Source organism: Manis pentadactyla, chromosome 4, assembly GCF_030020395.1.
Source record: "Manis pentadactyla isolate mManPen7 chromosome 4, mManPen7.hap1, whole genome shotgun sequence".
NCBI lineage: Eukaryota > Metazoa > Chordata > Mammalia > Pholidota > Manidae > Manis > Manis pentadactyla.
The window spans coordinates 133,990,620-134,014,147 of NC_080022.1; the positions used below are offsets into that span (position 1 = coordinate 133,990,620).

Genomic DNA, 23,528 nt, shown 5'->3' on the forward strand with positions numbered 1-23,528 from the left:
GTCACAAAAGGAAAAAATGAGGGACTGCTGGGGATTTGGTGTGAATCCTTCAGACCCCCAGTGCTGCTGAATAACAAACAGAAACTCAGTAATGGTTTTGAGAGAATTCTGGTGAGCTTACGTGCCTCGTGGGTATGTGTCAGTTGTCACCAGAGCATTTGTTGTAGGATATAAAGTACGTGCTGTTCCTGTCCTATAAAGCTCTTCTCCAGATATCTACGGAGCTGGCTTCCTCACCTTGCCTGGCACCTTCTGTCCCATTATCCTGCTTTATTTTTCTTCTTAGCACGTATCAACACTATGTATTTGCTTTATGCCTTCGTCCCTTCACTAAGCTCCTTGGAGGCAGGGACTTTTGTTCACTGCTATATCCTCCAGGGCCTAGAATAGGGCTCACTACAGAGGAGGACCTTCATAACTGTTGAATGTTTTATGGATGAGTGAATACAAACGTGTTATGAGTGGCAGAGTGGTTAGGAGCAAAGGCTCCGGGTCAGACAGCCTTGGTTTGCAGCTGATGGTACCACCTGGGCAAATGGCTCAACCTTTGTGTCTGATTTCCTCACATGTGAAATGGACATGGTGACAGCACTCCCTTTGTAGCGTTTTGGGTGGATTAAGTGAGTTATTACAAATGAAGCATTCAGAATAAAGTCTGGCTCACAGTAGCGTTCAGCATGTTACTATTACTGTTACTATCCTCCCTTCCTGTTTGAATTTGTGACTAGAATTAAAAACTCAAAACTTAGATAATGCAGAAAATTCTTTAAAAGAATCTTAAACATTTTTCTCCCCTTGTGACTCTGATACAGGTTCTCCACATACGATTCTACTTGCCAAATTGCACAAGAGATTGCTGAGAAAATTCAACAGCGGAATCGATATGAAAGAAATGGTGAAAATACAACCAAGGTAAGCCAGGAGAGAATTAGTACTTGGAAGGATTTGTTTGATCCTTGAGGTCTGCAAACTCTCCTATTTCTGAGGCTCTGTGTGTGTGTGAAGAGTGGTCTGTATATTTATGTGTGTTGTATTGACATCACAACCAACCAGTTAATAGTTACTTAATCACTGAGATTAAATGAAGTATGACATCCGTTTAATTTCTTCAGTTTTTACCTTAGAAGTGTCTAACAATATTGGAGTCTAGGCAAGGGTACACTTTCCACAGATAATAAATCTTTTAGGCTTTGTAGGACAAGAGGCAGAGTCCTCACGATTTTAAGTATCTATTCTCAACCAAAATATTTTTACATTTTACATGTAAAAATGTAAACAACTTGCAGGCTGTATAAAAACAGTGGTTGGATTTGGCTTGGAAATACATTTTTTAGAATCATGAGTTCATACCAATATCTTTGGTTCAAATCCAACACCATGGGTTTCCTTCTGACCTTCCCCCTTCAAAATTAGTATTTTACTTTTTCTGTAGTGAGAACCCAGGTTTCCAAAAACATTGATAGATTTTTGCTCATTTGGTCTCTCTAATATTTTATAGAAAATAGTTTCAGAATTACTGTACACATACCACTACAACCACTAAGTAAAGTTTAAGTTTGTGTCTTTTTTTTTTTTAACTTAGAATATCCCATTAAGAATATTGAGGCTATTCTGTTCTAATGTTTCTAGAATTGATTCTTTTTTTCCATGTCTCCTGCTTTCATTTATATCTTTTTATATTCATTTTTAGTGTTTGCTTTTTTTCCCTCAACTTGTCATTTAATTTTAAGTATGTAAAATATTTACATTATTCGAAAGTCAAAATTATACACATTGGTAAACTCAAAGTCTTGGTTTAATCCCACTCTTTTCCATCCATTCTTCACCTACTTGCTATAGGTAACCATTTTCATTCATTTCTGATTTATTCTTCCTGTGTTTATTTTTACAGAAGTAAGCATCTTTGTGTGTGTGTGTGTGTGTGTGTGTGTGTGTGTGTACGTGGGTATGTGTGGGGACACATGCACATTCTCATTTCTTTTTACATAAAAGATGCTCTTTCTGTATCTTGTTCTTTTTATTTAATACTATATTGTAGAGGTCTCTCCATTTTAAGTCACTGAGATCTTCACTGTTCTTCTTTAGGGCTGTATAGTACTCTGATATGTAGATGTTCCATAGTTCATTTAATCTCTCTCCCAAGGATGAGCATTTAGTTTCCAGCCTTTGTTGTTATGAATGATGCTACAATAAATAGCCTTGTTCTTATTTTTTTTCCTTTGTATTTGTGGAGGTATCTTTTAAAGATGAGTTCTCAGAACTGGGGCATATGATATTTTTGTCTGTTGCCAAATTCCCCTTCACAGGCATAGTCACCTTTGGCATTCCCACCAGCAGTGCACAAGAGTTTCTGTTTCTTCACAGGCTGGCCAACACTGTCAATCTTCTGAATTTTTGCCAATCTGATAAGGGAGATAGAATATTTCTGTGTAGCTTTAATTTTCATTTTTCATATTATGAATCAAATGAAGTATGTGTCCACATGGTTAATAGTTAAGCACTATTTATATATTTTTTTCTGTGAGCTTCTTGTTTTTGCCTATATTTCTGTTGGATTGTTGGTTTTTTTGTCTTTAATAGCTCTTTGCATATTGGGGAGAAGGGTTATTTGTGACATATTGTAATTGTCTCCTTTCCTTTATTCTTTTTTTATGGTCGTCATAAAACCTATGGTCATCTGTCAAGTGAAAACTTTGGTTTTACTAAATGGTGTTGACTATCAGTGTTTAACTCCTTCTGTATTTTCACTCATAGCTTTTGCTATTTTGGATTATAAAGGAATTTATTCCTGTTTTCTTCTAGTAAATGTACGGTTTCACTTTTTACATTTAGATCTCTGACCCATTTAACCAGTATCATCTTGGATCGTTAGATTATTTCTAATTATTAATGAGTTTTCAGTGTGGCTAAATTATTGCCCATGTTAGAATAAATTCCTCAATCTAGACTTTCTGGATTTAAGTTGTATAAAATTTTAAGTCCTTTGAACATATATGTGTGTGTGCATGTATTGCAGAATTGTGGTTCTACACCAATTATGATTATCTTAAAAATCTCTGGTGGAAGTATACAGTAGTGTATTATGCACCTTTTTATTACTTATGCCATTGAACATGTTTTCATATATTTATTGGATATTTACATTTCTTCCTTATGAATTGCCTGTGTATGTATGTCCTTTAATCTAATTTATTATTTCTTAACCTCAAGGTATTCTTTATAAATATGTTAAGTATAGTAAGTTTGGTAGAAATATTTTTTTAAATTAATTTGGCCTTTGGATAAATAACATTTTCTTTTTGACATGCACTTGTCTTTAAATTTTATTTGAAATTATTGGTATTTTTATTTGTGGTCTTTTCCTGTAGGGAGAGGGAAAATAACACTTAGAAAGGCCTTTCACATCCAGAAAATATATAAATGTTTTACCTAATTATCTAAATTTTCTTTACACTTTTCTTCTGTTTCTTATTTTTTTAATACATAAATCTTTAAAATATTTGAAGTTTACTTTGGCATTTTGTAGGCATCTTCTTTTATTTTTTTCCCATTTGCTTAATCAGTAATTCCCTTACTCCTCAGGAAATGAAATACCCTGTATTTCAGTTGTTGAGTTTTTGCACAACTGCACTGTTTCTGGATCTTTTGTTCTTTTGCACTGTTGACACTTTTTCGAACTGCAAACGTCATTGTCTTGTAGCTTTTATAAGACTTAATACATGATTGTTTCAGTCCCCCTTTGTTACACATATTCCTGGTTTTTCTGTAATCCTTCAGTCATCCTTCTTTTAGAGTAATTTTGCATAGCCTTATTAAAAAGATTTTGTGCTCTGCCTGAATTACCAACTCTTCTCCAGTAAAAGAACCCCAAATGGGATTTTGAACAGATATGTAGTATATTTATAGATTGAACTGAAAGGCATTTACATTTTTACAATATTGAGCATTTCCTTTTACTCATTAGTTCAGCAGTACTTACTGCACAGTTACTATGTTCCAGGTACTGTGTTAGATATTTTTCAGATTTTGTTGACACTGTTAATAACATTTAACAATAATAATTTAAAAAATTACTTCTCCCTAGCTATGACACAAATTTAGGAATGCCCTTGTTTTTTTTTTAATTTTATGATTGATCACCTTAATTGACTTCTTTTCCTCTTTCTAGTAATCTTTCAGTTGATTCTCCTAACTTTCCCAATTAGACTATTATCAATCTGCAAATAAGAATTTCATCTCCTTCTTTCCAGTCTTCATGTATTTCTTTAATGGGTTTGAAAGCGTTTGTTAGAACCTCTAGACCAGAGTTACGTAATGTTGCATTTAAGGCACTAGTGTTCCAGTCTGTTTCCTCTTTGTTTTTGTATTGTTTCTAATTGAGTTCCACCATGCTGTATTAATCATATGTTTATCCCATTTTGAATCACTAACATTATAAGCTTTATTATTAAATTTCCTAAATCAAACTGTTCTTAAATTACAAGGATAGATTCTACTTGGTGATGGTATATTGTCATTTTTAATGTAATTCTAAATTTGCTTTGCCTGTATTTTTTTTTTTTGGCATTTGTGACAATTTATCTATGATATGATGGTTATTGTCCAACTATACTTGAACAGTCTGAGAGAAATGAGACAAATTAAAACAACCCATTCATGGGAACTGTTCACATCCCATATGTTCTTTTAACAGTAGATAGTCTGTAGTTGTAAGATTTTGGAGCGCTACAACTTGCACTTCTCCTAATTCTTGGTTGAGTTCCAACAGTATAGATCCAGTCAAATTTGTTGTTTTACTGTATGCACAGGCCAGCTTAGTTATCTCCTTCTTCATTCCAATGGCAAGTCCAGGAACTGGTGGGATGAATGCAGCTACAACTGCAGCATCGCCTGGATCTTTGTTGAGGTTTTTTGATGATCATCTTCTGGTATGACTCTTCCAGAGAGTGCTGATGTTGGAAGTTCTTCATATCGTATCTTAGTTCGTTTTCTGGGTAGCCAAATTAGGCTTTGATCCTCTGTATAAATACAAACAGACCCTTTGCCCACACTTTGATCTGCCCTTTATACCACTGTGTAGAACTCATTGGAGGTCACCACACAGGAACTGCTGTTAGTCCATTCTTGGGTTCTGTGATTCCGCTGCTGTTTTGTTCCTTCAGTTTTTCCTTTGTTCTTATACTCCACAGATGAGTGAAATCATTTGGTATTTCTCTTTCTCCGCTTGGCTTATTTCACTGAGCATAATACCCTCCAGCCCCATCCATGTTGCTGCAAATGGTAGGATTTGCCCTTTTCTTATGGCTGAGTAGTATTCCATTGTGTATATGTACCACATCTTCTTTCTCCATTCATCTACCGATGGACATTTAGGTTGCTTCCAATTCTTGGCTATTGTAAATAGTGCTGCGATAAACATAGGGGTGCATCTGTCTTTCTCAAACTTGATTGCTCCGTTATTAGGGTAAATTCCTAGGAGTGGAATTCCTGGGTCAAATGGTAAGTCTGTTTTGAGCATTTTGATGAACCTCCATACTGCTTTCCTCAATGGTGGAACTAATTTACATTCCCACCAGCAGTGTAGGAGGGTTCCCCTTTCTCCACAGCCTCGCCAACATTTGTTGTTGTTTGTCTTTTGAATGGCAGCCATCCTTACTAGTGTGAGGTGATACCTCATTGTAGTTTTAATTTGCATTTCCCTGATAATTAGTGATGTGGAGCATCTTTTCATGTGTGTGTTGGCCATCTGTATTTCTTTTTTGGAGAACTGTCTGTTCAGTTCCTCTGCCCAATTTTTAATTGGATTATTTGCTTTTTGTTTGTTGAGGTTTGTGAGCTCTTTATATATTTGGGACGTCACGCCTTTATCGCATGTGTCATTTACAAATATATTCTCCCATACTGTAGGGTTCCTTTTTGTTCTATTGATGGTGTCTTTTGCTGTACAGAAGCTTTTCATCTTAATATAGTCCCACTTGTTCATTTTTACTGTTGTTTTCCTTACCCGGGGAGATAAGTTCAAGAAGAGGTCACTCATGTTTATGTCTAAGAGGTTTTTGCCTATGTTTTTTCCCACGAGTTTAATGGTTTCATGGCTTACATTCAGGTCTTTGATCCATTTTGAATTTACTTTTGTATATGGGGTTAGACAATGGTCCAGTTTCATTCTCCTACATGTAGGTGTCCAGTTTTGCCAGCACCATCTGTTGAAGAGACTGTCATTTTGCCATTGTATGTCCATGGCTCCTTTATCAAATATTAATTGACCATATATGTTTGGGTTAATGTCTGGAGTCTCTAGTCTGTTCCACTGGTCTGTGGCTCTGTTCTTGTGCCAGTACCAAATTGTCTTGATTACTATGGCTTTATAGTAGAGCTTGAAATTGGGGAGTGAGATCCCCCCTACTTTATTCTTCTTTCTCAGGATTGCTTTGGCTATTCAGGGTCTTTGGTGTTTCCATATGAATTTTTGAATTATTTGTTCCACTTCATTGAAGAATGTTGCTGGTAGTTTGATAGGGATTGCATCAAATCTGTATATTGCTTTGGGCAAGATGGCCATTTTGACGATATTAATTCTTCCTAGCCACGAGCATGGGATGAGTTTCCATCTGTTAGTGTCCCCTTTAATTTCTCTTAAGAGTGACTTATAGTTTTCAGAGTTTAAGTCTTTCACTTCTTTGGTTAGGTTTATTCCTAGGTATTTTATTTTTTTTGATGCAATTGTGAATGGAGTTGTTTTCCTGATTTCTCTTTCTATTGGTTCATTGTTAGTGTATAGGAAAGCCACAAATTTCTGTGTATTGATTTTGTATCCTGCAACTTTGCTGTATTCCGATATCAGTTCTAGTAGTTTTGGGGTGGAGTCTTTAGGGTTTTTTATGTACAGTATCATGTCGTCTGCAAATAGTGACAGTTTAACTTCTTCTTTACCAATCTGGATTCCTTGTATTTCTTTGTTTTGTCTGATTGCCGTGGCTAGGACCTCCAGTACTATGTTAAATAACAGTGGAGAGAGTGGGCATCCCTGTCTAGTTCCCGATCTCAGAGGAGATGCTTTCAGCTTCTTGCTGTTCAATATAATGTTGGCTGTGGGTTTATAATAGATGGCCTTTATTATGTTGAGGTACTTGCCCTGTATTCCCATTTTGCTGAGAGATTTTATCATGAATGGATGTTGAACTTTGTCAAATGCTTTTTCAGCATCTATGGAGATGATCATGTGGTTTTTGTCTTTCTTTTTGTTGATGTGGTGGATGATGTTGATGGACTTTTGAATGTTGTGCCATCCTTGCATCCCTGGGATGAATCCCACTTGGTCATGGTGTACGATCCTTTTGATGTATTTTTGAATTCGGTTTGCTAAAATTTTGTTGAGTAGTTTTGCGTGTACGTTCATCAGGGATATTGGTCTGTAGTTTTCTTTTTTGGTGGTGTCTTTGCCTGGTTCTGGTATTAGGGTGATTTTAGCTTCATAGAATGAGTTTGGGAGTATCCCCTCCTCTTCTATTTTTTGGAAAACTTTAAAGAGAATGGGTATTATGTCTTCCCTATATGTCTGATAAAATTCCGAGGTAAATCCATCTGGCCCAGGGGTTTTGTTCTTTGGTAGTTTTTTGATTACCGCTTCAATTTCGTTGCTGGTAATTGGTCTGTTTAGATTTTCTGTTTCTTTCTGGGTCAGTCTTGGAAGGTTGTATTTTTCTAGGAAGTTGTCCATTTCTCCTAGGTTTCCCAGCTTGTTAGCATATAGGTTTTCATCGTAGTCTCTAATAATTCTTTGTATTTCTGCGGGGTCCGTCATGATTTTTCCTTTCTCGTTTCTGATACTTTTGATTTGTGTTGACTCTCTTTTCCTTTTAATAAGTCTGGCTAGAGGCTTATCTATTTTGTTTATTTTCTCGAAGAACCAGCTCTTGGTTTCATTGATTTTTGCTATTGTTTTATTCTTCTCAGTTTTATTTATTTCTTCTCTGATCTTTATTATGTCCCTCCTTCTGCTGACCTTAGGCCTCATTTGTTCTTCTTTTTCCAATTTCGATAATTGTGACATTAGACCATTCATTTGGGCTTGTTCTTCCTTTTTTAAATATGCTTGGATTGCTATATACTTTCCTCTTAAGACTGCTTTTGCTGTGTCCCACAGAAGTTGGGGCTTAGTGTTGTTGTTGTCATTTGTTTCCATATATTGCTGGATCTCCATTTTGATTTGGTCATTGATCCATTGATTATTTAGGAGCGTGTTGTTAAGCCTCCATGCGTTTGTGAGCCTTTTTGCTTTCTTTGAACAGTTTATTTCTAGTTTAATGCCTTTGTGGTCTGAAAAGTTGGTTGGTAGGATTTCAATCTTTTGGAATTTTCTGAGGCTCTTTTTGTGTCCTAGTATGTGGTCTATTCTGGAGAATGTTCCATGTGCATTTGAGAAGAATGTGTATCCTGTTGCTTTTCGATGTAGAGTCCTGTAGATGTCTATTAGGTCCATCTGTTCTAGTGTGTTGTTTAGTGCCTCTGTGTCCTTACTTATTTTCTGTCTGGTGTATCTGTCCTTTGGAGTGAGTGGTGTGTTGAAGTCTCCTAGAATGAATGCATTACATTCTATTTCCTCCTTTAGTTCTGTTAATATTTGTTTCAGGTATGTTGGTGCCCCTGTATTGGGTGCATATATATTTATAAGGGTTATATCCTCTTGATGGACTGAGCCCTTTATCATTATGTAATGTCCTTCTTTGTCTTTTGTTACTTTCTTTATTTTGAAGTCTGTTTCGTCTGATACCAGAATCGCAACACCTGCTTTCTTCTCTCTGTTGTTTGCTTGAACTATCTTTTTCCATCCCTTGACTTTAAGTCTGTGCGTGTCTTTGGGTTTGAGATGAGTCTCTTGTAAGCAGCATATGGATGGATCTTGCTTTTTTATCCATTGTATTACTCTGTGTCTTTTGATTGGTGCATTCAGTCCATTTACATTTAGGGTGATTATTGAAAGGTATGAATTTATTGCCATTGCAGGCCTTAAGTTTGTGGTTACCAAAGGTTCAAGGTTAGCTTCTTTACTATCTTACTGTCTAACTTAACTCGCTCATTGAGCTATTATAAACACGGTCTGATGATTCTTTATTTCTCTCCCTTCTTATGCCTCCTCGTCCCTTCTTTATATGTTGGGTGTTTTGTTCTGTGCTCTTTTTAGGAGTGCTCCCATCTAGTGCAGTCCCTGTAAGATGCCCTGTCGAGGTGGTTTGTGGGAGCCAAATTCCCTCAACTTTTGCTTATCTGGGAATTGTATAATCCCTCCTTCATATTTAAATGATAATCGTGCTGGATACAGTAGTCTTGGTTCGAGGCCCTTCTGTTTCATTGCATTAAGTATATCATGCCATTCTCTTCTGGCCTGTAGGGTTTCTGCTGAGAAGTCTTATGATAGCCTGATGGGTTTTCCTTTGTAGGTGACCTTTTTTTTCTGTCTGGCTGCCTTTAATACTTTGTCCTTGTCTTATCTTTGCCATTTTAATTATTATGTGTCTTGGTGTTGCCCTCCTTGGATCCCTTGTCATGGGAGTTCTGTGTACCTCTGTGGTCTGAGAAGCCATTTCCTCCCCTAGTTTGGGGAAGTTTTCAGCAATTATTTCTTCAAAGACACTTTGTATCCCTTTTTCTCTCTCTTCTTCTGGTACCCCTATAATGCGGATATTGTTCCGTTTCAATTGGTCACTCAGCTCTCTTAGAATTCTTTCATTCCTGGAGATCCTTTTATCTCTCTCTTCATCAGCCTCTCTGCATTCCTGTTCTCTGTTTTCTAGTCCATTAATGGTCTCTTGCATTTTGTCCATTCTGTTTTCAAGTCCTTCCAGAGCTTGTTTTATTTCTGTATTCTCCTTCCTTAGTTCTTGCATATTTCTCTGCAAGTCCATCAGAATGGTTATGACTTTTGTTTTGAATTCTTTTTCAGGAAGACTGGTTAAATCTATCTCCCCAGGTTCCTTCTCAGGGGAAGATGTAGCAGATGCTGAAGCTGTCTGGGTTAGTCTTGTCTGGATCAAATTTTTTTGCCTTTTCATGTTGATAGGTGCTATTGACTGTCAGCTGGGAGGGCCAAACTTTCCACTTGCTACTGGCCTTTCTTTACTGGGACAACTGCGACCCCTAGTGGCTTGTGTTGGGCAGTTGCGTGTAGACTGGGTCTTTGTGTCTTGCCTGGCTGGTATGGAGGAAGCTCCCTTGCTGTGGGCTTGGCCAGCCTTAGGCTGCTTCTCTGCTATCGCCGCGCCCCGGAGGGGTAATGTACGGTGGGCTGTTTGGCTGTTTACCTCCGTGAGGGGTCTCAGAGCTGTTGCCCAGAGGGTTAGTGTGCCCGGTTTTCCCTGGAATTTCCAGCTGCTGGACTGTGACCTGTGTTGTTTCCATCCAGCTGTAGCGTCCCTGTCACTTTAAGACTTTCAAAAAGCACTCGCTTTGCTTTGTCACAGGGGCATCAGCTTCGGAACCCACTCTGAGGTCTTGCTGCCCTGTTTCCCTAGTTTCCAGCCCTCCACGAATGCACTGTGTCTGCGCTCTGGTGCGGATGACTAGGACTGGGTGTTTAGCAGTCCTGGGCTCCCTCTCCCTCCCCGTTGCGACTCCTCTCCTCCCGCCGGGAGCTGGGGTGAGAGGCGCTCCAGTCACCCGGGGCCGGGGCTTGTATCTTACCCCTTTCACCAGGTGCTGGGCTCTCGCATGTGTGGATGTAGTCTGGCTGTTTTCCTGTGTCTTCTGGTCTCTCTTTTAGGATTAGTTGTATTTGTTGTATTTTCAAAAATATATATGTTTTTGGGAGGAGATTCCCACTGTCCTACTCATGCCGCCATGTTGGCTCCACCTGCTTTACCTGTATTTTTTAAAGACATATTTGTGATCCTCGAGGGAGATGGGCATGTGGTTTCCTTTTGTCCATTATCTCTATCAGTGTTTGTTACTAGGTTGTCTTAGCTTACAATATGTTAGGCTTTCCATCTTTTTGTGTGATTTGAAAAGTTTCTGTTAAATTTTGATAATGGGAATTTTTTCCTGATTATACAAGTAGTCATTTTCTTGTAAAATACTAAGAAGTCCTGCTACTTAGAGATAACTGCTCTTGGCATTTTGATGTATTTGTTTCCTAGATAATTTTTCTCTATGTGGCTGACAGTTTGTTTTATGACTTGATCTTTTTTTCTCTTAATAAATTACAATGGATATCTTTCTCTGTTAACAAATTTAGATGTCAGTCACACTTTTTAGTGGCTGTGTACACTCATCTCTTGAGCTCTTTTGGCCTTTAATTTTGTGGCCTCTTCTTAGGCCTGGAGTGTATGTGTGTTGTGATTTGTTTGTTTGTTTGTTCTGTTCTTTACTTTTTGAGTGAGGAGAGGTCTGCTTTCCTTGGCTTTTCCCCATAAACATTGTGGGTGGTTTTTCAGTGGCTCCCAGAGGTATTAGAATAGTTAAGGTTAGACTTTTCTTGGCTGCTGATACCTTTGAGTGTTGCTTGATGTGTGCAGCCCTGGGCCAGCTTCTGCTGTTCTGTTTTTTCCTGACTGTGACCCTGCTAATTGAAGAAGGAAAACCTAGCTTCCACTCTAGTTGTATAATTGCTGCTTTTAACAAGGTAGCAAATAAAACTTTTTTTAAAAACATATCTCTGATTTCATCCATGGTAAACTATGTTTAATTTACAAAGGCAATTTTATTTTTCATATTTAAATTCCTGAGAAGCTCTCTCCCCACCCCTCCTCCATCCTTAAAGAGTACATTTAGAGTCACAAACAAAATTTCCTCTGGGTCTGTAGAATGCTTGGAGAAAATTCATATACTCTTGGAAAAAAGAGTTATGTGTGGTTAACATTCCTCGTGTAAAAAGAACACACCGCTATAAAACGTCTACATGGGTTTTAAGTATAACAGTGTGTTTAGAGAAGACTGGCTGTGATGGCGGTGGGACTGGCATCTTCTTGTCATTTGAAGCATGGTTGAGGCAACTGTAGGGTTCTCACTGGTGAACAAAGACTGGGGGACACAGTTTCCTGCATGGCCCCAAGGCAGACAAATAGTATCGGAAGGTTGATGCTCAGGGAAGAGAATTCAGCTGACTGCGGACAAAGTGGCATTTTCCAATCAGCGTCCGTTCAGGTATGGACTGGCTGGCTTATCACCTGGTTAGGTTGTGGAGTGGGTGCAAGCATTAGGCTGGTGGCTGAACCAGGCAACAGTTAGGATTCCTCACAACCTGAGGTTCTCATTGGAGGCTAAGTGTCTCTTCCAGCCTGTCCTTGGTGGAATCACAGAATGGAAAGTAGTGTTTACATGATCTTTTAAATAGATTCTATCCCTCTGGACCAGCATACTTAGGATGTGTTCTTTTCTTTTCAGCTTACCGTGACAATCAGAGCTTTGTTGCAGAATCTGAAGGAAAAGATCGCCCTTTTGAAGGACTTATTGCTAAGAGCTGTGTCAACACATCAGATGTATCCATGTAAACATTTCCACTTCTTTTCTAGAGTGGGAGGAAAAGCAGTCTTATTTTAAGAAAGGAAGGAATCTGGGCCACCCAGATTTTTCCACAGCTTGAGGAAGACCTGGTTTCCAAAATATTGCCCTAATCTTGATTTCTATTTTAAGTGTCTGTTACATGTTTTGCAGTGAATATGCTGGCGAAGCAAGACATACTGCAGGAATTAACTTATTTGGGTGTAACCTTCGCAGTGCAGGGAGCTCACGCTTTCTGTCAGTGCTCTGTTTACACAGAGCCCTGCACTGCCACCTGTCTGGACTGCCTGGAGAGGTTAGCCACTGTTCCAACAGGAAAACTTCCATGATAATCTTGAGCTGTGATTCTGCTTTTCTGGTTTCCAGAGTTTTGAGTGATCCATTTTCTTTTCTGGGAGGTCAATACCTATAGAAACCATACATCTTTTTTTTTTTCCTGTTTATGTGGAATATTGATAAGTGACTTGTTTGCCCTATTATTCCAGAAGTACAGACACTGCCCCTGGTCGGGATTTTTGGTGGGGGCATTGCCTGAAGCAAGGTGCGCCATCACTTACCTTCCCACCAACACTGTCAAATGCTGAAATATTTTCTTTCTTTTTTTTAGATATTCGCCCATGTTCTCAATTAGGAAAATACATGTGACCCGTTACCTGAACTGATTCTTTAAACCTGAGCTTATATTGGTTTGAAAACTGACCTCAAACTGGTCCTTTCTCATCATTTCTTTAAACTGTCAGAGGTTCATACCCAAAACCCAATTTTGTCATCCTAAGAAGTGGCTGTTACTACCTGATTTCAAATAGGGGAAAATGAGGGAATACAGCTCTTTAGATAAAACAATAGAAAATGTTTTAAAGAATGTTTTCTCCAAGGATAATCCCCTTATATCACTAGGGAGGTTCATTTGGATTAGTTGTGTGATTTTTCAGATACTCAATTATTAGCCCACTAAGGTTTCAAATAAAATATTAATTCCAATAAACAATTAGGGACTTATTTTGATATAACTGAAATATTGTGATACATTTAGTTTGTAACTTCACTCTCCACCTGATATTATTTATTACTGTACAGTATTGTAAGAAGAGTTTTTATTTTATCAGATCAACAAGTCTTAATATATACACTTCAAATAGTTTCAGATTGGCAGGGCTATTTTCTCCACTGTCAGTATTAGGTATTAGGAAGTTTGCACATGAGGTCAAGGTGTGCAGACTCATTTTACTGTTACCCAAAACACATATATTAAAAACAGAACAAAATATTGGTTCATGATATTAACAACTGTGTATCTGCTGATTTCCATTAAGGTGGGTCATTATTCATCACACAGTATTTATGTGCCAAACCTATAGGACAAGAAAAATAAAAATTAAGAACTTTAACTTTTTCCTATCAATAATTTCTGCTAGTTATTAATTATAGAGTACTAAGCATGCTACAGTAATTATTGACTTTATTCATCTAAATGCTGACAGACTGACCATCTTTTGAAATCTCTTAGACTTTGGTTTTGTGGTAATGTCAGAATTTGCTGAGTTAAACACTAAGCATTAAAAAATACTAAACAGAGTTATTAAATACTTCATGAAAATATTTAAGGACCTTAGTGTGGGTAATTTAGAATTTCCTAGGAGAAATAAAAAAATTCAACAGGAATATAACAACTTTCTTTAAAATCCTATGTATTTTTAAAAGTAATTGTGTCTGTTTCTGTGGGAACTGACACCAAAACTAAGGATAGAATTCAGACAGTATATCCCCATGGCTCAAAATGTCTGTATTTTCAGGGAGATCATTCTTTTGATAGAATGGAACGAAGGAGGTAGTTTGTGTATTAGGAAGGCCTCTTTTAAATTCTGTTTCCGCATCTTACTTACCCCTGACCTTCCTCTTTCCAAATATTTTAAATAATTCTATCACAGTTGTCCTGTGGATGTAAGATATCTGATGTCTTATTTGGGTGTAACCTGTGAGTCCTAATAACCTCATATTATTAGTTTTGATGGTTCCCTCCCTTCTTTAGAAAAAACGTATTGAGGCCAGGTCAAACTCTGCCCTCCACGTCACTGATGAAGCTGCAAAGAGAATCAACATTCCAGCAGAGGAGTTTTTTACACTGAGGAGAGGAATCTGAGAGCTTGCCCTGGACCTCACAGCTGGGAAGTGGAAGAGCTGAGATTCAAACACAGGGCTGTCTGCCCCAAAAGCCAGTTGTTTAAAAACTGAATTCTACCTTAGTAGAAATGATACAGTTAACTGTCACCTGGCATGTCTTCAAACTAGAATTCCTTATTAATAGGCATGTTGCTGTAGTGCCAAGACAAATCCTGTTTATAATGCAGATCCTCAAGAGCCTTCTTAATCATCAGAAAGATTAAACAGTGTACACTGTGGTTTATTAGGTACACTTTATGATGTTGTAATTCTTAGAAAAATTTCTGTCTATAAATCACCAACAGAGTGACTTTTTAATCCTTTTATTGAGGCATAATTAATGTTGGGTGACTTTTTTAGTGTGAGTATTTGAATACCACATTTCCTTACTGTGTCAGGTAGTTGAGAGTTTATGGTACTTTACCTGATAAATTTATGCATTCATGAAATTTTCCAAAGAACACTAGGGCTTGCCAGAAAGATAAGTTCTATGAAAATGCCTTCCAAACAATTAAATTCATGGAGTTTAGACATAAGATGTTATTGCTCTTTCCTGAAAAAGTATTTTTCTCCTGGCAAGAATAAATGTGAAATTAAAGGTCTGTGCTTTTGAATAAGTTTCTTTTGCAATTCATAAACCAAAGTCCTGCAGTCTGTGTTTAAAATTGCTGAAAAACATTGACTTCTATTCACAGTGCTTCTTGGAGATAGGAATTATAATTGCCTCCCCAGCTGAGGAAAAGGTGTGCACTACAGGGGCTCCCTGTGAAATTTCAGGTCATACTAAAATTATTCTTAGAGTTGGCCTTACAGAAAGCTTGTCTTTTGGTAGGTTTTCAAGGGCAGCATCTTTACTACTTTGAAGAGAATAAAATATCTCTTTACAAAAGGGTTCAGTATAAAAAGGTATTTTGGTGTCTCGGGAGAATTCCTACAGATTAATTTTTAAAGATCTATAAGTAACTTTTCCCCACTTTATATGTTGGGGGATAAAAGGCAGGTGGGTGGAGAAATGCAGGGATACCAAGCCTGATAACAAGCCTGAATGAAAGCAGGTGTGGAGAGGCTAACTGAATAGATTTCAGAGATAGCCCCTCATGGCTCCAGTGTAGGTAAAGTGACTCTTAAACACTTCCCTGTCTGTGACAGCTTTCACTGGGGCCTGGTATTGTGGGAAAAATACAGACAAGAGAGTGTTTATGTCAGTAGGAATTTTCTGATTGATAGTCTGTCATATTACTCTTTCTGATTTTTGCTGTTAAAATCCCTTTGCCTTTTTACCATGATAGTAAAACTAGATGCTAGTTTTGTCTGTTGTGGATTTTTTGAATATCCATACATGGCAACATGTATAATCAGTAACTTTATGTAGGTCTCCCACCTCTCCTAATTTTTGGAAATATTTCTGGTCCATGAAATCCAAAAGTCTGGGTATAGACTGGGTATACAACACTGGCTTTGGAACCAGACAGAACTGAAATTGAAGACTAGCACTGCCACTTCCTCAAGGCCACAGAGTAATTTAGCCTTTCTGGATCTTAGTTTAATTATCTGTAGTTTAGGAATGATGATACTTGCAGGGTTTTTGTGAAAGTTGGAGAAAATGTATTTAAAGCACCTCACAGGACTGGACCCCTAAAATGACAGATGTTAAAGGTAGGTTTCAGCACTACACTAACTATGTAATCTTGGACAAATTACTTAACCTGTTTGTGCTTCATTTTTCACATCTGTGACTGAGGATAATAAAAGTACACCTGGCTTTTAGGATTGTTGTGAGTATTAAATTATATGCATAGAAGGTACTTTGCATCTAGTAAGCCCTCCTTGAGGATTAGCTGCTTTTATTATTTTATTGTGATTGCAAAAGTCATAGTTACCATTGAGAATTTGCAAGTAGTCCTTCCTTATGGAGTTTATAACCATGTAAGGAGGTTCTATCAAAGCACACAGATAATGATAGTACTAAAATATTCCTTGCAGAATGTGATCAGTGATTTGAGGAAGGTAAGGAGCTGGCCTGGTACATAATAGAATCTTCAGTAGAGTTTGTTAACTTAAAAAGAAGAAAAAGATAAAATGCCATTTGGGCCAGAAAAGTCTTCTGGCTCCAAGGACCTGAAACTGTCTCCTTTCAGTTCTCCTCGTAGGGCACCCAAAAGTAATCATCTGCAAATGTCTTCTTTCTCCAGAGCAATTCATTCCCAAGTAAGACAGGGCGAAATTCTTAGGCCTTTACCAGATAAAGAGAAAAATCCAGGAGCTGGGGTTGGGGTGGGGAATCCTATGGGTTCAGTAGCATCATCACTCCACTTCCTCTTAGGTTCAGAGTGCTTTTCAGGCTACTGCAGAGAAGCTGGGCCTAAGCACCTTGAATGGGTATTGATAATAAGAAATCATCCGATTTTGGTTACAATGTTACTGTGCCTAAATTGGCTGTTCTTACATGTAAAATCAGCCTAGCCAGTGACAAAGTACTTTCGTAGTTAGAGCTTCCTCTTTTCTTATTTGTCTGTTTTCTGAACTTCTTCCTTGGTGATCCCCCAAGTTGGTGCAAAAGGAGGCCCAGCACTGACCACTGACCTTGTGCCTGTTACCGATCCAGCCTCATGCCATTCACTGCACAACATGCCGTTAAGTCAAGAGACAGGTGTTGGGGCAAGGAAAGCGACTTTGTTTAGAAAGCCAGTAGGCCGAGATGACAGACTAATGTCCTAAAGCCCAATCTTAACTCAGGGTTGATTGCAAGCATCTTTAATTCTAGGGAAGGGGAATCAGGAGAGAGAGCAGGTTAGGGGGTGACTGATGGCTGTAGACATCTGGGCACCAGCGAGGGTCCTAGGAGAGCTGAGGAACTCCGTGTCCTTGGTTAGTTGACTCTCACTGACCTACGGGTGGTTGTAATGTTGCTAAAACTCTTTGACAAGACACTTATTATATTCATACACGTTTCCCTATCTACTGGAGGAGGCAAGCTTCGGGTAAGGAGCTATTTCCAGAAATCTCAAACCGTAAGCAAAATTCCTTTGGATGATCAGTGAGCCTATGTGCAGGGCTGCAGGGCTGAGTAGAAGCCCATTTCCTTTTTTTCCCTTTCAGTCCAAAGGTTAAGGCAGCAGAAGAGATAAATAACAATATGAAGGCAGAGATGCCAACTTTTTCACTCAGTTTCATGTCCTTTTTTCTACTTGTCCTTCACTCTCCTGTCCTCACTACCTACAACTACCATGAGTCCACAGACATGCAGTATGATCATTGCTTAACTGATTCTTTAGCCTCTTGTTAACAACCCCTGTATAGTAAGTGTGCTATGCAGAAGGGCCATTCATCTATTCTCCTCCCCGCCCCCCCCAAATCCATCTCCTTATGCTGTGTTCTCTTAGTAGAGTAAAATAAAAATAAAACAGAGGTAAAGTGTTACTTTCCAGTTTTCCCAGATTTATAGGGAGTCTCTGGGATTATTCTGAATTAGTATTCCTAGTGTTGTTACTGTTTTTTAATAAGGTGCTAAGAAGTGGCAAAGTTAAGTGGGCAGTACTGGGAGCCTCAGAGTGGAGAAGCCTCTGGAATGGTGGTCAAGCCCAGCATGATGTGGTGGAAAGGCCCTGACCTAGCGCAGAAAGAGCCGGGCTCTAGGCCAGCCTTGTCATTTGTCATCCAGGTGACTTAGCCACACTGGGCTTTAGTTACGTGGTCAGGAGAACAAGAGAATTGGATTAGCGATCTCCAAGACCTGTTGTATCATTAACTGTCTATGATTCTGTTCTTCAGTTACTCATCTATAAAACATAACCACCAAGTTTTACTGCTCTTAAAATTGATGTTGTTTAATTGTTAATCCATTCTTTACTAGTTTAAATCCATAGTGTCTGCTAAATTTTGAAATTTGTCATTATTGTTTTTATCATAAAAAGTACTGAATCTATGTACACTTCGTATTGTTACTTCTTATGGTGACTCCTCTCTTCATCATCCCCATCCTATTCCATCTCTTTCTTCATAGTTAACAGCATCGATGGTTGGTACCTGTCATCCCAGACTAGGCATGAACATATATATATATATATATATATATATATATATGTATATATACACATGTAAATAGAAATATTTGTGACTATAAAGGGCTATCCATACAGTTCTGAAAGTCATGTTTTTATTAATTAGCATATGATAGACAACATTTGATTACAAGTAAGTCTATCTCACACCCCAAATCCCTAGTTCCCCCTCCTTAAAGGCTGTTTTTTGTGTCCTTCCAGAAATATTGTGTGCATACAAACATAGATATGACTATCTGATTTTTTTGATGCAATGGTTCACTATTTAGCTCTTTGCTGCCATTTTGTTTTGTTTTGTTTAACCCTGTATTTTGGAGATGGTTCCTTGTCAAATAATTCACGTTAGCATTTAGTAAGTGCTCGGAAATGTTAATAATCATTATCATCAGTACATAAAAGGTGTTCTTACTCTTTTTTCTTTTTAGGCTGCAGAACATTCCATTGTATAGATGCGTTAGTTCTTTATTAGATGGACTTAGGGTATTTCTAATATTTGGCTATTTTAATTAATGCTGCAGTGACCATCCTTGTTCCTGCGTCTTTGTGTTGACGTGTGAACAGATCCGTAGAAGGAATTCCTATTAAAAGGATGACTTTAAAAATTTTGTTAGGTATTTAGAAGGCAGTCTGGCAATTGTTGAACCTGTTTACATTCCCACCAAGAAGGGTTCCTCTGCCCTTTCCAAAACTTGCTCATCATGCTTTCCTAATCTGACACGTGGAAGTGATAGGTTTCAGTTTGCATTTCTTGTACTAACGTAAAACTGAGTGTTTTCCCGTTTGATTATTAGTGTTTCTTTTTTCTGTGCTCTGCTGTATCTTTTGCCTTTGTTAAATTTGCCAATATTAGTCCCTTGTGATTTATTTTGCATATGTTTAAAATCTTTTATAAAGTCAGGTTTATCTTTTCCTTCTTGGCCTCTATGTTTTCAGTCTTAACTAGAAAGACTTTTCATACTCCAAGATTATTAAAAAGTTCTTCTATGTCTTCTAATGATACTTTTGTAATTTGACTTTTTAATGTTTAAATCCCTGAACCAGTTAAATCTGTGCTTAACTGTAATAATGGATTACAGCTCAGTTTATGTCTTGGTTGGGTGATAGGATACTGAAAACCACAGGTTGTCAGAGCCTGTTGAGCATAGAACATAAGAGAAATTTAGTTACTATTATGATAGAATTGTTTACACAATTTAAAATTTATATTTTGTCCTGTATAATTCATGTCATAGCTGCTTTTTTTTTTTCCTGAGGAGTTTTAGAAGAAAAGCCTCCCTTTTTATTGACAGGTTACCACTGATTTGAAATGCATTCATATTTATTCTTGATGTTGCATTGATTGAAGGGCTAACATTTGGCCTCTTATTAATACAGAGGAGGTACTTAAGTGGCTGTTTCTTAGTGATAGTTGCTATTTCATGCTTCCCAAGATAAGGTCTTTCTGACTGTAGCCAAGTAGGAAAGGGGAAAGCAATGGTATTCAGGAAAGCATGGCATTCTGGAATGTTGTGAGAATTCATTTATTTATTTTTTAATATTTAAAGCCACTACCACTGCTTAGCTACCCTGATTTGGAGATTTATGATGTTACTAGCTACTGTCTGCTACTGGGGAAAATTTTTATGGGTTTATTTACAATTTTATAGCAAGCTAGCTCTTTGTACTCAAAATTAGCAACAAAAGTAGAGTCCCTGGGTTGTAGCTCCCACCACCCGTAAGCCTGCCCCTGCCCCTGCCCCTGCCCCTGTCAGGGCATGTGATACTATTATTCGATTCTGCCAATTTCTCAGAAATTTCTGTGCCTGAATGCAGTGTTTGATGTCTGCTTTTAAAAAGAAAAGTACCTATAAATCTAAAGCAGCACAGCCTTACTAATGTTTTACTATTACCAGAACTTAGTAACTGTGGCCAGGATAACCCTGACCTACTAGAATTTCAGCTCTAATAAAACAAAAGCCAATTACTAAAAAAGGAAAAGCCAGATAAAACCCATTGTGTTGAGATGGCTTATTTCTTGTGTCAAATCTGTCCTTTCAAAACTGTTAGCTTTCTCCAATTGTTCTCTTTATGGCAGAAATTTTCTCCATTAACATTTCCTTTATTTTGCTTTTTAAACACACACAGATACACTCTCAGCCTAGAAGAAGTTGTATAGTTTGCTTTGAGAAAGCCGGTGTGTAAAACTTTGGATTTGGTTCTTGTTTTTTTTTTTAACCCTAAATTATGAACTGTGCTGGAGAAGGTGTTAGAGATTATCTGGCATTACATGCAAGGAAACATTGAAAAAGGTGAAATAACTTGTTCATGATCATAGAAAATGGTCAAAATAGGACTAATAGGCTTTGGACTCCTAGTTTAATATGCTTAGAATAATACATTAAAATATGATTATTTCTTTGAGGTCAATACCATACCATGTATTTAAATAATGAACTGATGGTAACAATGTTTAGTGTGAATCTGTTGCAGAAAGTAGCACTTTACAAAATAGATTCCAGGTGCATTGCATTGTTAATAGGCATTACCATGGAAGAAAGAAGGCAGTATAGTGAACCTTTTCTTCTTTTTTTTTACAGGGACTCTTAGGGTACTAATATCCAGGAAAACACCCTTAAACCCTAACACCAGTCAGAGTGCTCTGTTAACAAGACTAATCATTTCAGTCTTGGTCACTGGCAGGAAAATAGTATCTACCTAGGATATTTCTCAAAGAAGTGATTATGTGATGGATTTATGTCAGTGTCTGTAAGTCCCCCTGCAGTGATTCTGTCAAGATCTTTTACATGAAGGATAAGTGAAGTTGAAGGACAGAGCAGGAGAACAGTTCAGATCTTTTTTGGATCGTGCTGATTAGAGTCTGTAACTTGCAACTGACTTGGAGAGCTCACTTAATGATATAGGTAAAAGGAGGCAATTTGCCCACCTTTGGACCTTAACAATGCCTGCAGAACACAGCTTGAAGGAGACCGAAGACAGAACCTATTGGATGATCTTGTAACTCGAGAGAGACTACTTCTGGCATCCTTTAAGAACGAGGGTGCAGAACCAGATCTCATCAGGTACGATGTTTTCACTTACAGGGATTTTGTCGTGGGTGAAAATTTGTTTGCAGAGATCACAGCTGTTCCCTGCAATGGCTGAATTTCTTTAATTTGTAAAATATATTCTGTTCTTTTATAGTGTTGTCTGTCATTTCCTATTCAATTGAGTTTTCTTTAATTTTCCAGATTTAGTAAACCAGTTCTGTACAGCTGAATCCCCTTTTGGGGGAAGAATATTTAGGTAGAGTACAGACGAAGTCAGGAAGTTTCTCTTGCATTCTTTGGTTGAGCTTTCGGCTTTGTTAGTTGCCTTTTAAACTCCTGAAGTCATGTACTCAATCTGTGGGAAAATGAATTTTTTTTTAACTGGCATGTTGAAAAACGTGTGCTAGTGAAATTGTAGTCCGTGGTTCGCTGAGGTGTAGGAGTGGCAGTTGGATTTCCCTCCCTGCTCTTGGCCAGTGAGTGATTCACGCCCCACCGAGTTGACAGCTGCACCCTACCTGGGCCAGCTTTCCAAGGTTGAGATTAATGAACCATAAATTGTTACATCTTTAGAGCTGACCTCCCTGCTGCTTCCAGAACTCCCTTACCTTCATTGTGGGAGCCGTCAAAGAAGGAAATGAACGTAGGATAGAAACTTGCCTCTTCCCCACCAAGCATGATGCTTTCATTGTGGAGAGGCAGCTTGTTTCTGCTTAGTTCCTACTTAGAAATAATCTGGCTTCCCAAGGGCAATGGTTTTTGACCTTTGATACACATTACCAGGCCCCACCTCAATTAAATGAGAGAGTGGAGGTGGGCAGCATGGGGTCCCAGGTGATTCTCATAGGCAGCCGGCGTTGCACCGCACTGCTCTAGACAAAAGAGGATAATGAGTTTTCTTTTGGTCACAGGCTTCTCAGGATTGTGTGACTTAGGTTTTTGGAAAGAAATAAGGAAATACAAGAAAACACATGAAATCTTAGGTCGTGTCTTTGGAGAAATAAAACCAAGGAGGCAGTGAGGGAGTAGTCAGTTTGTAGACGAAGGTGAAGTCTATGCTGGGCCCCTCGTTGTGGGCCCCTCAGTTCCCTGGTGGCCTGCAGTCTGATGGATTCAGACTGGAGTGGATGAAGGCCATGATCCAGGGCTGGTGAAACAGAACAGCCAAGAAGGGGATACATGGTGAAAAGTAAGTGCCGTCTGTCCAGAAGGGCCTTCACATTGAAGGAAAGGCTTTTTTAGTCCAGAAATTAAAGAAAGGCAGTCAGGAGGGGGAGCAGGGATCCACTAGAGAGGCAGTGGTGGGAGGGAGAGGAAACATTGAAACACTTCCAGGTAGTGGTGGAGGTCGTCATTGTGATGAATAGTAATCGTTACCACATGATAGGTCTACGTGTCAGGCTCTGCTTATTGCTCTTCACTGGGTCATTTATGATGTCAAAGGGGCCAGCATATGTGTTAGGTCTCTGTGGTTTTTATTGTTTTTTTTTTTTTGTCTCTTGCTTGTCATCCCTCTTTTTTTTGGTCACCCCTCTCTCTCCTGTGCTAATCTCCGTATCCTTGCTATTTAAAGTGAGTCTACATGTGCCATGTCAGCATAACCTGGGAGCTTGCTAGAAATGCTCAGGAATTAAAATGTTAAAATTTAGGAATCTCACCCCACTCCAGACCTACTGAATCCCAGTCTGCATTTTAACAAGGTCCTTAGGTGATGTCAATGCACCCTACAGTTTGAGAAATACTGCCTCATGTCATTCCTTCTTCACTGTGACACTTTGTAATCAGA

The 23,528-nt window shown here is 38.3% G+C and overlaps 1 protein-coding gene across 2 annotated transcripts in view; it reads left to right on the forward strand.

Moving 5' to 3' along the window:
- STX8 (syntaxin 8) overlaps positions 1-23,528 on the forward strand; it is a 292,360-nt gene that overhangs the window by 4,074 nt on the left and 264,758 nt on the right. For both annotated transcript variants that reach the window (XM_057500881.1, XM_057500882.1), the window contains exons 2-4: positions 813-912; positions 12,379-12,473; positions 21,665-21,775. In XM_057500881.1, coding sequence (XP_057356864.1) covers positions 813-912; positions 12,379-12,473; positions 21,665-21,775 — 306 coding nt within the window. The remainder of the gene's footprint in view (positions 1-812; positions 913-12,378; positions 12,474-21,664; positions 21,776-23,528) is intronic.